The 16,218-nt window shown below is 35.8% G+C and overlaps 1 protein-coding gene across 1 annotated transcript in view; it reads left to right on the top strand.

The window, feature by feature from the left end:
* The first annotated feature begins 550 nt into the window (after positions 1-550).
* LOC149580160 (putative membrane protein At3g27390) overlaps positions 551-16,218 on the top strand; it is an 84,791-nt gene continuing 69,123 nt past the window's right edge. Inside the window, exons 1-4 of the mRNA XM_089812971.1 lie at positions 551-740; positions 1,603-1,711; positions 1,808-2,000; positions 2,393-2,529. Coding sequence (XP_089669097.1) covers positions 659-740; positions 1,603-1,711; positions 1,808-2,000; positions 2,393-2,529 — 521 coding nt within the window. The 5' untranslated portion in view covers positions 551-658. The remainder of the gene's footprint in view (positions 741-1,602; positions 1,712-1,807; positions 2,001-2,392; positions 2,530-16,218) is intronic.

Here is a 16,218-nt window from a genome sequence, read left to right as displayed (position 1 = left end):
TTTAAAAAGTTTATCTACTTGTCACAAATGTGGAAAAGATAAGATTGAAATTAATGCATTGATTAATAGAGATAAAGTTGCAATTAATGCTTGCATTAATAGAGGTGTTCAAAAAATAGTTGTATTTTTGTTGAAGGAAAATGAATTTTTTCATTGTCTTTTTTCATCATGAGCTAATAAGATTTCAGTGTAATGATATTTTGTTCTTTCATTAAATAAAATGAAAATGTAAATTTTATAATAAATTTTAATGTAGAATAATTCTGAAATCTTATTAGACAAATTAATTGAGTTTAGAAATTGAAGAGATCCAATAGATTTCGCCAGGAACTAACAAATGAAATAGAGTAAAACCTTCAAAAATTGAATAGCTTTTTAATAATGTTTGGAAAAATGTATATATGTTTTTGTCGAATTGGGACGTATTTCTTTAACACCATACGGATATCCACTAATGATGTGAAAGGTGTCAGCTTTATAAATTTAGAAAGAATGAAGCTAGATGTCCTTACCAGCTTCTCTGATTGCCACCTCAATAACGAGTAACTGCCACCTACGTTTTGAAGTAATCAATAATCAATTATTATGATTTGTTTTCTACAAAACTCTTGAATCCATTATCCATTCAAATGTGTTCTACTTGCTGGAAGACGAAAAGATGGATTTTGTAAATGGCTTCCGCAATCTACTTTCTTCCTTGCTAATCTTCGTCCTGCTTATCATTGCGGGTGCTCTTAAAGGTAAGTAATGAACACAGCTTAAGATTATTGTTCCACATTGTAAATTTTTTGCAGCATTAATTTTTCGAACAGCGTAGAAATCTGTCTGATCTCGTTGAGTGTTGTTAAAGAACTTAAAATTTTCGATTCTACGTTGTACACTTGCTCTGTGTCACATTATAAGCCTTTTTTCTAACTGTTCATGGATTTGAATGCCGTGAAAAAACTGACGTCAATCCTGTTTTTATTTGTTAGCATTTGTATGTGAATGCCCTTCTATAAAGGGTATAAACCCTGCTAGTTTTATTTCTTTGTATTCGTTAAACAAACATAAATTTGATCTTATTGAGTGTCCATGTGAAATCATTTCTCAGAACTTTTTACGCACATATATACTCTCACAACCCAGTGAGGCGTTTCAACTTTACTGTTCGACAAGAATTTGAAAGTCATTTACCTTTCGTTGGTCTACCTTTGTATATAAATTGTTTAGCAATTTACAGCCATCCCTTTGTGTTAAACCCTTTGATGTGAGTTTAAATCCTCTCTGTGATTTCTCTTAGGGGCTTTAATCTGAGATTTTTGGTGGTTGTTAGGCACATAAATACTGCCCGAGGCATCTTAGCCAAATAATTTCACTGCGAGACATGAATTTGACTGCTATACAAACTCGGTTTGCAATTTAATTGTTATCTATTTGGAGTTGTACGTATGACATGCGAGATTATTATCTTCTAGTAAAGCAGGCATTTGTATGATACTGAAACTTTGTTGACAAATTGCTTGATATCAATTTTTACTTTATGAAATGTGAGATTATCTGCAACCTTTTGCATACGGTTTTAACACTTACCCAAATATTTTTTTGTTCTTGGTAATGCAGTTGTAATATATGGGACAATAGCAGCTCTGATAATTGTAGTTGGAAATTCAGCTGTTACAGTAGGACTGTGGCCTGTACATACATTCTGGACATACTATTCTCTGGCTCGGTACTTAATTCAATTTCTTATTCTGTCCCCCTTTAGTTATCCCCAATGCCTCATTTCTTATTTCTTATTTTATGAGTTTGCACATGTTGAATACAGGACCAAAAAAATCGGATCCATTTTGAAGACTGTTATATTAGTAATTCTGGTAGTGCCTATAATTTTGGTTCCAGTAACAGTTGTTGTTGGGAGTATTCTGGTAGCCTTGGCGTATGGCCTTGTTGCACCCCTCATGGCAACGTTTGAGGCTGTTGGGGAGGGACATGAAGATAAATTTATTCACTCCATTGTGGTATGCTTTGCAATTATCCTTCGTTTGTCAAATTTCTTGTGTAGATTCATTTTCAAAAATTGAATTCCTCGATAGGTAAAGTTTCTCGGAAACATTCTTGGAATTCTTTTAAAGGCTTAACCCACCTAAATTCTATAAGCCAATGCTTGCTAGTCCTCACGAACAATTCCATTTATTTTTATCCATTATTTGTGAGAGGCATTTGCATCAATTTTTCAAAGTATATTTTGGCTTTACCATTTTGTAATCGGGATATAGTTTTTCACTACTTCAATTTTTGTCTTTTCTTCCCTCCTCTATGGTTTCAGATAATTGACATTTATTCCTTTGCATTTATTAAAATGATTATAAATTTTTTAACTTGAGCTAAATAATCTGTTTTGGAAAATTAGGATGGCACCTTGACCACAGTTAAAGGGAGTTGCACAGTGGTCCGGGACTTCACTGATGTGTGCTTCCATTCTTACTTTTCTCTCATGGATGAACTGCACGATCAGCCACCAAAAGATGGGAAAGCTATTGATATTGAGTATGAAGTCTTTTTCAGTTGCATATTGTTTTATGCCATTTAAGATCTAATTTGAAGTATATACGCCTATGCTTTATTTTCTTCAAGGGTGGAAAGGATATTTTTGCATACATTTTATTATTAATTAAAAAGTATACATTGAAACTGGTTCAGAGGAGCATACCTGGGGGAAAGAACCAGTGAGAAAACCCCTGGTCATATCTCCAGATGCAAAACTAAGACCTAATACACTTCTAGAAAAATACGGCAAACGCTTTCCATTTAATTCATTTTCTTCTAAAGGGAGCGAAGTCAGTTTAAGCTTTAACTCATCTATAAAAAATGTGAACTCTTATTAAACATTATTAGAACTGAGGATTCAAATTTACAAAATCATGAATTTAACTGCTCGCCATTGAAACTGAGTTTATTGCCTCATGTAGAATCCCTGCACAAGAGACGGGTAACAACTTCACCATATTTTGTAGGTAACTACTATAAGATATAGCGTGTTAACTTCATAATGGTTTTTGACACTTGAGTGCCAATACACTTACATACTTTCTATATTGGAGCCGAGTACACCATGGATGCCGAGCCACAACAAACGTCGAGTTAGGAAAGACTTCAGGTGCCAAGTAGTTTTTAGATGCCGAGTGAAGATCAGGTGCCGAGTGAAGTGTAAGTGCCGAGCATGAAACAAGTGCCGAGTGATATTTAAAGTGCCGAGTCACAGATGATGCCGAGTAAGCCAGTTTGTTATAAGTACCGAGCATTAGGAAACAGCAAGTGCCGAGTAACTCAGAATATCAGCATAAGAGTTTGTAATTGCACAAACTATGATGCAAACAGTTTTTGTAGCCGACATAAGGTAAATCTTGAAGGGTTTAATGATAAGATCAAATCTTTTATCTATCCTATGCAATCTACATGCAGCCAATAAGAAAAATGATGAAGGCATGCAACCAATGGAAGAAGTGCAAATAATAAGCGGAAAATAGAGATTGAATATGGATCGTAGATCCATACCTAACCCTAAATTCTCAAATGTCTTTATAAGGAAGACGAAATTTCATTGTAAATATATGAGTGGATATACAAGGGTGCACAAGGAAATCTATTTTCAGAGCAAGGGTTATCAGATCACAAAGGATCAAGATCAGAGAAAGCAGAACAGGTGCCTGCTTTCAGCAATCAAGGATTGTAATCTATCAGGTTCATTGTACCTAATACTTTCTAGCAATTGTATTAGAATGAAAATCCTATGGTGATAGGTTAGCTTAACAGCTATTTCGTAGATCCTTTAAATAGGTGATTAAATCTTTTAACAGTGTGACACTTTATGTAAAGTGTTTGTAAATCCTCTAACCAGGTTACTATTAATACAGTGTAAAACCTATAATAGGGTAGGCCTTTAACAGGGCAGACCATCAGAATTGGTTGAACAATATTGCTGCAGTAATTTTTGTGGGTATCATCCCCACCCCAGTTTTACCTTCTTATTCCCGGAGGGTTTCTGGGTTACCAAATTCCAGTGTTATGTGTTGTTGATGCATGTCTTAGTTTCATGTTTACTTGATGTATTTACATTCATGCAATTTACTTCCACCTAAAAGTTTTATTGGTTAAAGTGTGATACTTCTGATTCACCCCCCTCTCTCATAAGCACTCTTTCCATATTTGAATATTCCAACAATAGCGTTCATCTCAAATAACTTGTCAGATGAGGTTCTTTGGTTTTGATGCCCATTGCATTTACTTTTATGAGCAAAGGGTTAGGTACTCATGGAGTTACCTCCCAATTCTAAATTATCAAGATTCACTAAAATTTCAAATGTGTTGATCTCATGGACTCTTCATCCTGATTACATGCACGTCTCAGCGAAATACAGAATAACTTGCTTTGTCAGGAATTTTTGCACATGTAAACCTTAAAGGCTAAACACTTTACTGTACCTAAACACAAGAACTCCGAAGAGACTCCTAAGAAAGCTTCTATAATCTCAAATGTGTTGATCTTATGGACCCTCCATCCTGATTACACACACACCTCAACAAAATACAAAACAACTTGCTCTGTTGGAAATTTTTGCACACGTAAACCTCAAAGGCTAAACACTTTAGTATACCTAAACCCAAGAACTCCGAAGAGACCCCTACTAAAGCCTCTATGAACCCTTTTTAATCTCTAAGCAATGGAAAACCATTATCAACCACAGCGAAGGCAGAATGGGAATGGTGAAACACACACCACAAGGGACAATCCATCATTGACAAACAAAATGATTAGGTTTATGAAAGGTTTCATACCAAGGAAGAGTCAAATAGACCTGTACAAATGCCTTGATAGATGACAGAAGGTTACTCCTACAAATGCTATCTGCTTCTTTATCTTCTAAGACACGGAAACCAATATCAACCATAATAAAGACAGAAAAGGAAATGTTGAAACAGACACCACGTGAGCCAATCTGCCATTGACAAACGAAATGATTAGGTCTGTGCAAGCTTACACACAACCATCTTGTAGGCTAAAGACGAGCCAACTGAACCTTTCGAAGTGCTTCTAAGCCTTCTATAGCTGACAAAATCTTACTCAAGAATACTAATGGTATCAACTGTGTTGTAAAGGCACACTATCAACCTATATCTAAGCCTATTGCAGATAATCACAACTCCAGTAATAAAGTCATTAAAAAAAATTTAAAATTACAATGCATAAAAAAAGATAAAGGTTTGCCTCAACATTAGGCCAGCTTTCACATGTTCCATTGCCATATTCTTGTCTTTACTCAGACTGTGATCACTAACAAACACCTATGACATTGCCCATAGTTTTTCTTGGGCATATTATAGTCTTAGAAAAGACAAGTGCCATTTCTTTACAGAATGAGCTTTATTGACATGCTGATGAAGCTTGTTGTGACTTCTTTGGTGAAATTTGCGATAAAGTGTACTGCCCTGTCTAAGCTGCATATTATTTCTTTTATATTAAAGATCAAACAAAAAACTACAATATGACTTCAAGTTCAGCAAAAGAGCTCGGAAAGTAATCCTTTTGTTATAACATCAGTAACCAATAGACAGTAGCATATAGAAGTCTCATTTATACATATTTCCACAAAAAAAAAAAATCAAAGTTTTAAAACTATGTAACTGAAACTAGCTATTAATCATCTTTAATCCCCAGGCTCCAATAATGTTATTGGAGCATTCTGCTTCTTTAGCTTGCACTGGTGGTTGAAGGGGAGGTCCTGCAGCAATTGCTTCCCAATCATGCTCATCTGGAGGTTTACTTGCAAGGATCTCTTTATTCTTCTCAGCTACATTGATCTTCTTTTTAGCCATGAACTGTTTCAATGCCAAACGTTCCTTTTCATCCAGCATTTCATTGTAGGTATTGAAGTAATGGGAAGATTTGATATCTGCTTTGTAGATCAGCATTGCACCTTCATGCAGAAAAATCATGAATGTGCTCTTTGGTATCTCTAAGACAGCTGAGACCTGAGACATGGTAAGTAGATAGGTGAGTTTTACAGAAAACCCAGTAAGGTCCCTCTTTGATCCTTGAAAAATTTCTTCGTCCCTTTTTTTCCAAATGAAGAATAAGACTTCATTAGTAAAGACAAACAAAATTTATTGAATTTAAGATCAAAAGAACTCACAAAACCAGCCAAGATTTCAATCCAAGAAAAGTTGGAAGGTTTATTCCAATCAATGGGTCTGCCCAAGAAAGAAGACCCAATCAGCATAGCAAATTTCAAATTTGCACTAATTTAAAACATGCTCAAAGGTTTCAAGAGCTCAGCAGTGCATACAAATGACTGGAGGGACATTATAAAGTCTGAGATTGTCAGCAATAGCAAGTTTTTTTAATAGCAGCATCCAACGAAAACAAACTTTTCATGGTTTTGAGGCTTGATGCCAAAAAAAATGAAGAATAAATTGCCAGTTGGATTTCGTTCAGTTTATGGACCAATGTTTATTTAGTGCTTTCAGAATAGATGGGTCCTTTTTAACCATATTGTAAATCTTCTTAGTAGTGATATCTGAAAATGCATAGCCATCTTGCCATTTGATTCCTTTATAGACCTCAGTACTGCCAATGAATTAGCCTGGGAAGAAAGCACCTACGACTTTCTTAAGAATGGAATATGTTTTCTTATGGGTGACTAGGAAATCAAATTTAACCTTAAGTTCTTCCCAAGTCCCCATTCTATGGTTAATAAGAATCATCAATAACTTTAATGCCTTTATTATACCAAATTTTTGTAGAGCAGCTGTGTTAGAGCTAATGGCTTCCCATTGAGTTCAATATCCCACCAGATAGATCTACCGATAACAAAGAAACAAGGAGGACTATCTAGTGCACCTTTGAAACATAAAAATCTTCTTACTTGTATCCAAGCTTTCCAAATGGAGGCAAAAACATTAGAACCAAAAACTTTGAGATCAAAGTTACTGAGTTAATATCAACAAAGGGAAGATCTTTCCATCTTTTACCTTTTCCGGAACAAATTTCTCTAGATTATTTCTTACTAGCACCTTCCAAGGTTCATTACCAGAGATGGAGTTGAGAATCCATTTAGAAGCAAGTGCTATGCAACGAGTCTTAAGGTCTCTCATCCCAAGACCTCCCCAAGATCTAGGCATACAACACCATTTCCAGCTAACTGAATGCCTTTCCTTATTAACCTTACCATCAGACCGGAGAAAATCTCTGGGAATTCTGTCAAGTTTCTCAATTTGATAATTGTTGAATAGCCATGCAGAGGCAAAATATATTGAATGTGATGAAAGTACCTTTTGAACAATCTTTGCCCTTCCAGCTAATGATAGTAAATGAGATTGCCACTTTTGGTGCTTCTTTTCAATCTTAGCATATATCCAATTCCACATATCTTTGATTGAAGGGTAAATGGCAAAAGGGATGCCTAAGTATCTAACTATACTATTCGGACCAGCCCATGATCGACCTTTCTGATCAAACCAAACAGGACTTGAATCACTCAACCCCATGACAGTAGATTTATGGGGGCCAATCTTGGCACCCGAGGCTGAACAGAAGAATTGGAGTCTGATAACCATATTATCAAAGTTATCTTCTTTAATTTCAATGAAAAGAGTTGTACCATCCGCAATTTATCCTGATTAGGAAGTGTAATGCTCTTAAGGGGAGGATTTGAGAATATAGAAGAGGTCATCTGCAGCTAGAACATAAATTGAGGGTGAAATGGGGCAACCCTGCCTGATGGATCTTTGTAGGATAATAGGTTCAGAGAGATTTCCATTGATGTGAAGAACAATAGAGGAGTCGAACAAAACTTTAATCCAATTGCAAAAGTATGGAGAAAAACCAAAAGCTGTGAGCATCCCCAACACAAATGGACACTCAATTCTGTCATAAGCTTTTTCAAAATCCAGAAGAACAATAGCAGCCTCTTGTCCACTCTCTTTGGCCCAGTGTAAGGCTTCCCAACTTGTTATCAAGTTCTCAAGAATATCTCCCTTTGATAAATCCTGTCCGAGTCTCAGTTACCACCTCCTTGAGAAGTCCAAATATTCTTCTAGCTAATAATTTAGCAATGGATTTTTAAGATAGATTAAGAAGTGTAATAGGCCTCCAGTTACCAATTTCAGTTTTATCATCTTTCTTGGGGATAAGTTTAATGAGTCCTCTATTGATGTCTTTACCCAAAGATCCTTTATTATAGGCTTCATTATACAAATTGAAAAATTCCAAAGAAATCTAGTCTAAATTCTTCTTGTAAAATTCAATTGGAAGGCTAGCGAACTCGAGTGATTTATCATTGGCCATATCCTTAATAGCTGCTTTAATCTCATCAATAGTTATGACTTTATTCAAGGTTTCCTTCCATTCCTCTGAAACTTTATTTGGGATGAGTTTCATGCATTTAGCAAAATTTTCCTCTTGCCTACTATTAAACTCAGTGGTAAATATGCTTTGGTAGTATTTAAAAAAGACTTGAGTAACTTCACACGGGTCACTAGTATAACCCATGTCTCCTTGAATGCCTTCAATGAGTTCTCTTTTTCGCTTGGATCTAATCAAGTTAAAAAAATACTTAGAACCCCAGCCCCCCTCATGAATCCAATTAGCCTTAGCTCTGATTTTTAGCCCTTGAAATCTACAATTCTGAATTTTCCTGAGTTACATTTGAGTGGTAGCAAGCTATAGAGCAATGTTGTAATCTTCCCTTTGATACTAAAGATTTAGTTCCATTTTATTAAGCCTGTATTGAAGGATTGATTCTTCCCTATTTCTATCCTTGGCCTTCTTTTTTCCCACAATTTCAAATAATTTCCTTCAAATGTCGATAAAACAATTCCATTGATTAATGAAGCTGTAATGTTCCTCTAGGAGGACTTTCCCTTTGAAAGTTATTAAGGCAAAATTAATATTTCAATAATAAATATTTTATATTTATTTCAAATTATTGAACTAATATAAATTAATTAATATTAAACTTTGAATATTAAGTTTTTAGTAAAGTATTCAATAAAAGTAAGTTTATTTTATAATAAACTTATATTAATTCAACCAAATCGGTTGGCAGCTTACGAGAATCAACACCAAGTTTATTTTATAATAAACTTATATTAATTCAACCAAATCGGTTGACAACTTACGGGAATCAACACCTAATTTCCATTGGTTAAATAGAGGAAGCAAATGCTTTTCAAGGGAAAAAATGGTGAATGTTTGAATTTGAATAGAGATTGAAGATTTCATTCTCCTTTCGTCAATACTTTATTGGCATAGTGGAGTCAGAAGCCGTAACGACAAACTTACATATTTTATCGGTGATGTTTGGGAAGAAGACCGAAGTTCGATAAACTACTGTTGGAGGAAGATCATTACCTTGATATATTGCGGACATGGAAAGGAAGGCAAAAATATATTGTAGCCAGACATGTATCCTTGAACAAGTATGATCATGATAACCAATGGATATATTTTTCAAGCAGAACGTCTGATATCAATTCAAGATTGTGATGTGATCATGAATAGGACAGTATATCTTGAAGGGAAAGCATGGAGTGAGAATCAGCAATCTTAGTATCTAAACTACCATGGTAACCGCAAAGCCAAAGGAACCGAGAGTCATTGGAAACTAGTGTCAGACAAAGGTTTCAACGTCAACCAAAGAAACCAAGAATCATTGAAAACAAGTGTTAGGCAAAGGTTTCAACATTAGCCAAGGGAACCGAGAATCATTGAAAAAAATAAGTGCTAGGCATAGCTTTCAATGTCACAGACTACATCTAGTTGTGGATACCCTCAAATCAATTCCTATGTCATTAATGGGTGCATGTTCATTTATATATTTAACTGGCAAATGTTATTCATAACTACAGTGTCCAATAAACTCATGTTCCTTTTGTGCAGTTATTGAATAGCCGATTGGTCAATGGTTGCGAATTAAAGGGTTAATAAGAAACAATTTTATAATCTGATACTTGTCTGAAATAATTCAGGATAGAGATAGTGTTATATATTGGTCTGTATAATTCAAACACTTTATTATGCCAATTTTACTCTGCAAGTAATAACATTACGAGTTGCATAAAAAATTGAGTAGCTATGGTGAAAAATCTTGAGTGTATCATTCTGGAACTTCACATGGTATTAGAGCTTTTAGTCCTAGCAGCTTGTGGGTACAAAAGCACATATGCCAAAAGGAAATTATAATTTCCATAATACCAGGGTTAGACAACACAGATTGTTAGAATCATCTAGTTCCTCTATACCCGTCGATATTGAAGATAGTCATATTGAGTCAGACGAGGAAATAATTTTTGGAAACAATGTGGGAGACACAGATGATACTAGGGATCTCATAACTGCGTTACTCAGGAGCCAACAAGATATGCAAAACAATGTAAACCGTATGGCAAATTTGATGGCACAATTCATGAACAATAATAGGAATCAGAATCAGAATAATGTAAGGGGAATAGGTGAACAGAGAACCAATCAGTAAATGGACAACCCGAAAGTTCAAGTTTAGCAAGACCCTTCATGCCAACCTTCACTTCTAGAAATTTGCAGCCTGAAAGAGTGCCTTCCATTAGAGAACTACAAGAGGAACCATACCAGGATTGGATATAAGCAGGTGATGAATTCAGATCCTCAATGACTTTTAGAGAATATTTGGATGTCAGGATGAAACATAAGAATAAGTAAAGGGGGTACAATAATGAATTACAAAGGAAGATTGGTAAAATGTCCCTTCCTTATTTTGATGGGTTAGGTAAAACCATTGCTAGAGCTTGGGTGCAAAAACTTGACACATATTTACAATTAAACCCAGTGATGGAGGATGAAGCCATTAAATATGCAACCTTACATTCAGAGGGAATTGCCCACGAATGGTGGCATCATGCATAGCTTACATTTGGACATAACTAGATTAACACTTATGCTCTTTTCACAGAAAGGCTTATTGATAGGTTTGATTCAAAGGATATTGAACTCCATCTCAAAGATTTGACTCTGCTTAGACAAATAGGTACGGTAGATCAATATATTTCTAAATTTGAAAAACTAGTAGTATTAGTAACAGAAATCATTGAGAGGCAGAAAACAATGATATTTATAGATGGATTATCTGATAGTATCATAGGGTGGGTTAAGTCTTTAAATCCTCCTTCCTTGTAGTGAACCATAAAAACGGCCAAAGAACTAGAACCCCCTTTTAAAGGAAAGATATTTAACAAAGGGCCACCCTTTAAGCCGGATTTTGATAAAAAACCTTTTACAAACAACACACCACCTAGAAACAAATTAGAAAAGGAGGCACGTGATGAACTTAGAAGAAAAAAATTGTGCTTCAATTGTAAAGAATCATGGTTACCAGGTCATAGATGTTTGGGAAAAGGAAAAATTCATTACATTGAAGTAGTATTAGATAGTGAAGATAAGGAAAACATAGATTCAAATCAGGAACTAGATCCTAAAACTTTAGGATATGATGTCCTGTTCCCCTATGTTCCCTCCACGTGGGGATTTGACCAATTTGCAACTTAGATTTCAGATCGAGGGAGACAAAAATTGAAATGGCCATACAATGCAGGAAGGTCTGTACATGTGCCACACCAAGTTGGGAGGGGAGAGACAGAGGCCGTATGGTGTATGGGAAGTCCATACGTTGAGCTCTAGATGCCGTACGGAATGTAGTTGGGTGATGGTCGTACAGTGAGTTCCAAGGGAGTGTGAGCCGTATGATAGAGGGGTATGGGGTTGGACATACGGTATAGGGCTGTACAGTAGGAAGGAGTGGGCCATACGCAGGCTAGAGAGGGCCGTACGGTTGCTAGAGAGGGTCATACAATTATTGGGAGTGAGTAGAATGACTGTCGTATGGTGGAGACAAGGAGATGGCCGTACGGAATGGTGATGGGCAGATGTACGACGATTTGTGCTAAGCCACGATGACAAATGGTGTGCAGATCGGAGGGAAAACTAAGTCTTGCAACCAAAAACTTATAGATTCGAATTCATGAAATAAATCCAAACAAGAATGGAGATTTAAACACAAACAACCTTCAATTAATATATGTCGAAAGATGATGCTCTGATTTGCCAGATCAGAGCGAAGTATTACAGGCAACGAAATAGGGTGAGGGTTAGATCCCACCAAAACTGGATTAACCAAATAGGGAAGGTCTTTCACTTCCGAAATGACGAACAACAGAGAACTCCAACAAGAATTTGCAGTATAGAGAAAATAATCTAAATTGCCTACCTAATGACTACTTACAAGCTGTGCTTAAATGCCGATACACAATTTCTACCGACGACAAATGTCAAGATATTTTAAAACCTTGCTTCTATGGCCCTTATCCTATTGTCCACAAAATTGGTGCATTTACTTATGAGTTGGGTTTACTAGAAGACAACCGTATCCATAACATTTTTCATGTTTCTTGCCTCAGGCGAGCACTCGGCAGCCAAGTCAATGTGACAGAGGATTTACCACCTTTGAACTCAAAAGGGACATTGGAAATTATTCCTGAAAGAATTCTGGACACACATGAAAAACACTTGCATAACCGATCGATCACAAAATACCTAATTTAATGGAAAAATCTACCAATAGATGATGCTACATGGGAAAGCGAACAAGTATTACAACATCCTAATCTGCAATTGCTTGTGGGCAAGCAATATGAGAAAGGGGTGATTTCTAATGTTCTTCCAGGAGAACTTTCCCTTTGAAAGTCATTAAGGCAAAATTAATATTTCAATATTAATTATTTTATATTTATTTCGAATTATTGAACTAATATAAATTAATTAATATTAAGCTTTAATATTAAGTTTTTTTGGTAAAGTATTCAATAAAACTAAGTTTATTTTATAATAAACTTATATTAATTCAACCAAATCAGTTGACAGCTTACGGGAATCAACACCAAGTTTATTTTATAATAAACTTATATTAATTCAACCAAATCGGTTGACAGCTTACGGGAATCAACACCAAGTTTGTTTTATAATAACTTATATTAATTCAACCAAATCGGTTGACATCTTACGAGAATCAATACCTGATTTCTGTTGGTTAGAGGAAGCAAATGCTTTTCAAGGGAGAAGATGGTGAATGTTCGAATTTGAATAGAGATTGAAGATTTCATTCTCCTTTCGTCAATGCTCTATTGGCCTAGTGGATTTGGAAGCCGTAACGACAAACTTGCATATTTTGTCAATGATGTTTGGGAAGAAGATTGGAGTTCGATAAACCACCGTTGGAGGAAAAAACACAATCATTACCTTGATATATTGTGGACGTGGAAAGGAAGACATAAATATATTGTAGCCAGACGGGTATCGTTGAACAAGTATGATCATGATAACCACTAGATACGTATTGTTCAAGCAGAACGTCTGATATCAATTCAAGATTGTGATGCGTTAATGAACAGGACAGTACATCTTGAAGGGAAGGCATGAAATGAGAATAAGGAATGTTAGTATCTAAACTAACATGGTAACCGCAAAGCGAAAGGAACTGCAAAGCCAAAAGAACCGAGAGTCATTGAAAACTAGTGTCAGACAAAGGTTTCAACGTCAGCCAAGGGAACCTAGAATCATTGAAAGCAAGTGTCAGGCAAAGGTTTCAAAATCAGCCAAGGGAACCGAGAATCATTGAAAAAAATAAGTGCCAGGCATAGATTTTGATGTGACAGACTACATCTGGTTGTGGATACCCTCAAATCAATTCCTACGGCATTAACAGGTGCATGTTCATTTATATATTTAACTGGCAAATGTTATTCATAACTACAGTGTCCAATAAACTCATGTTCCAATTCTGTGCAATTGTTGAATAGCTGATTGGTCAATGGTTCAGAATTAAAGGGTTAATAAGAAACAATTTTAATAATCTGATACTTGTCTGAAATAATTCAGGACAAAGATACTGTTATATATTGGTCTGTATAATTCAGACACTTTATTATACCAATTTTACTCTGCAAGTAATAATGTTAAGAGTTGCATAAAAATTTGAGCAACTACGGTGAAAAATCTTAAGAGTATTGTTTTGGAACTTTACAGAAGCTTATATTCTTATTACACAATCTGGATATATGAGTACCATTTGAATAGCTTCAGAGGTTTCAGAGTCATTGAGAAGGGAAATATTTAACTTGAAGGGACGTTTTGGTCTAATGTCAGAGCCATTCTTACTCAAACTTTCCATATCCACTGCCAAACAAATAGGGAAATGATCTGATATAGATGTTGGGGACACTTGAATGGGAGAGATTCCAAGACTAGAGGGGAAAGAAAAAAGAGAGGTATTTGCATAGACTCTATCAAGCCTACATTAAACCTTGTTTCTGCCAGCCTGGTTATTAGTCCAAGTATACCATATATCAGAGAAGAAGCTTTTCCTATTATCAATAGGGTTATTTAGATTGAGCCTTCTCTTAGCCTTGTTCCAGAAGCTGAAGGACTCATTGCCTTTCCATGAGTTTTTAACACCTCCTAATTTGTCTTCTCCATACTCAACCATATTAAAATCCCCTGCAATGATCTAGTGGACCTTAGGTAAGGTCATGGCCATTCAATCCCAAAGTTTTTCTTTGTCCTGATAATCATTGGCAGCATAAATATTACAAATACCAACAAGTTTTCCTTGTAAGGATAAAGTTAACCAAATTGCCTTGTTGCAAGTGGAGAATCCATGATCCAGAATGAGTTCTTCCCATTTAGGGTGACACAGGATGCCCATACCCCCTTTACCATTCTCATGAGAAGAATAAAAGTGCTTAGTTTCATTCCAACTAAATTTCATAATAGTATAGGCATGATATCCAACCACTTTGATCTCTTGTAAAAACACAAAATCAATGTGCTGTAACTTATTTCTCCAATCCCTAACTACATACTTTCTGTTAGGCATTTCTAAACCCCTGACATTCCAACTTGCAAATTTAATCATCAGGGTTTGTTTGGGGGTTTAGGAACACCGCAAAGTCTATTAAAGCACTCAGGGTTTGTTTGGCCTTGCTATTCATGCTGTTGTTCTTAGATAGTGAGTTCCTATCCAACATTTTCCTTTTCTTCTCTTTCTTTTTTGCCCCAACTATAGTAAAGCCTTCATCATTAGAATTGTCTGTGTTCATGTTTAGATCTTCAGCCTTATTCAATTCAGTGTCACATTCACTGTTGGAATCATTATCCTTCTCTCAATTCTTATCATCTTCTTCTTGAAGGGCCTCAGCTATTTCAATATCATCCCCAATGTTTTGAGAATTAACTTGATGAACATTTTTAACAGGTTCCTTCAATTTATCATTTCCCTTCACAATAATCAGATCTTTAGTAAGATTGCTATGCTTAGAAGGTACAATAGATGTTTTTGTTTCCTTATTCATCCTTGCTGCTTTGTCATCAATAGATTTGAAAGCCAACTGTTGGGCATTTTTCCTACCTAAATTGATGGGGGTATTCTTGGGAGCCGACCATTGATTATTAATCCATTTATTAGGCTCTGCATTAACATTATCAGAGGGAGAAATGACTTCATAATCTTCTTCAAACAAAGGATTAGAGAGCGAAATAAAAGCATTGTTGGTAGGAATATCAGGGCTAGATTGACAAGGTGGTTGAATCATAGGGGTACTAGAGCACTCAGTAGGAACAGGACTAGAGCACTCAACAGGAGGATCAACGATAATGGTACTACAATCAAAAGGCTTAGCATTGACAGAAGAAGGGCTGAGATTAGGGCAATTCTTCTTACTATGACCATTATTCTTGCAAAAGAAACAAGCATTAAGGTTGCCTCAAAGGTCAAGTTTCCATTCAAAAAAAGATTTTTTCAAGCTTTAACACCAGCCTTTTAGGCACATCCACTTTAGGGGATAAGGCTAGGAGAACCCTGGCATTAAGGTGTCGAAGGGTAATCTTAGATTCCTCGACTTGCAGAACGGATCCAACTTCTTTTGCATATGAGGTAGAAAAGGCCACAACTCGGGTTGGAAATTTTTAATCTCTAGCCAGTGAGGAGGGGACCTAGCCATGACTTGTTCAAATTTGCCATCAGCAGACTAGGGGAGGGCCCTAAAAGTGGTTTTACCCACATTCCAAAAGGTTCTTTCAAAACATTCTCCTGCATGGCTTGATTTATAAAAAATATAACAAAGAAACCTTTCGGAAGCATTCTACAAAAACTA

Source organism: Cupressus sempervirens, chromosome 1 (genome assembly GCF_028749045.1).
Source record: "Cupressus sempervirens isolate cs-2001-9-10 chromosome 1, ASM2874904v1, whole genome shotgun sequence".
Taxonomy (NCBI): Eukaryota; Viridiplantae; Streptophyta; class Pinopsida; order Cupressales; family Cupressaceae; genus Cupressus; species Cupressus sempervirens.
The sequence above is the reverse complement of the archived record's forward strand: the minus strand, read 5'-3'. Positions and strand labels throughout refer to the sequence as shown.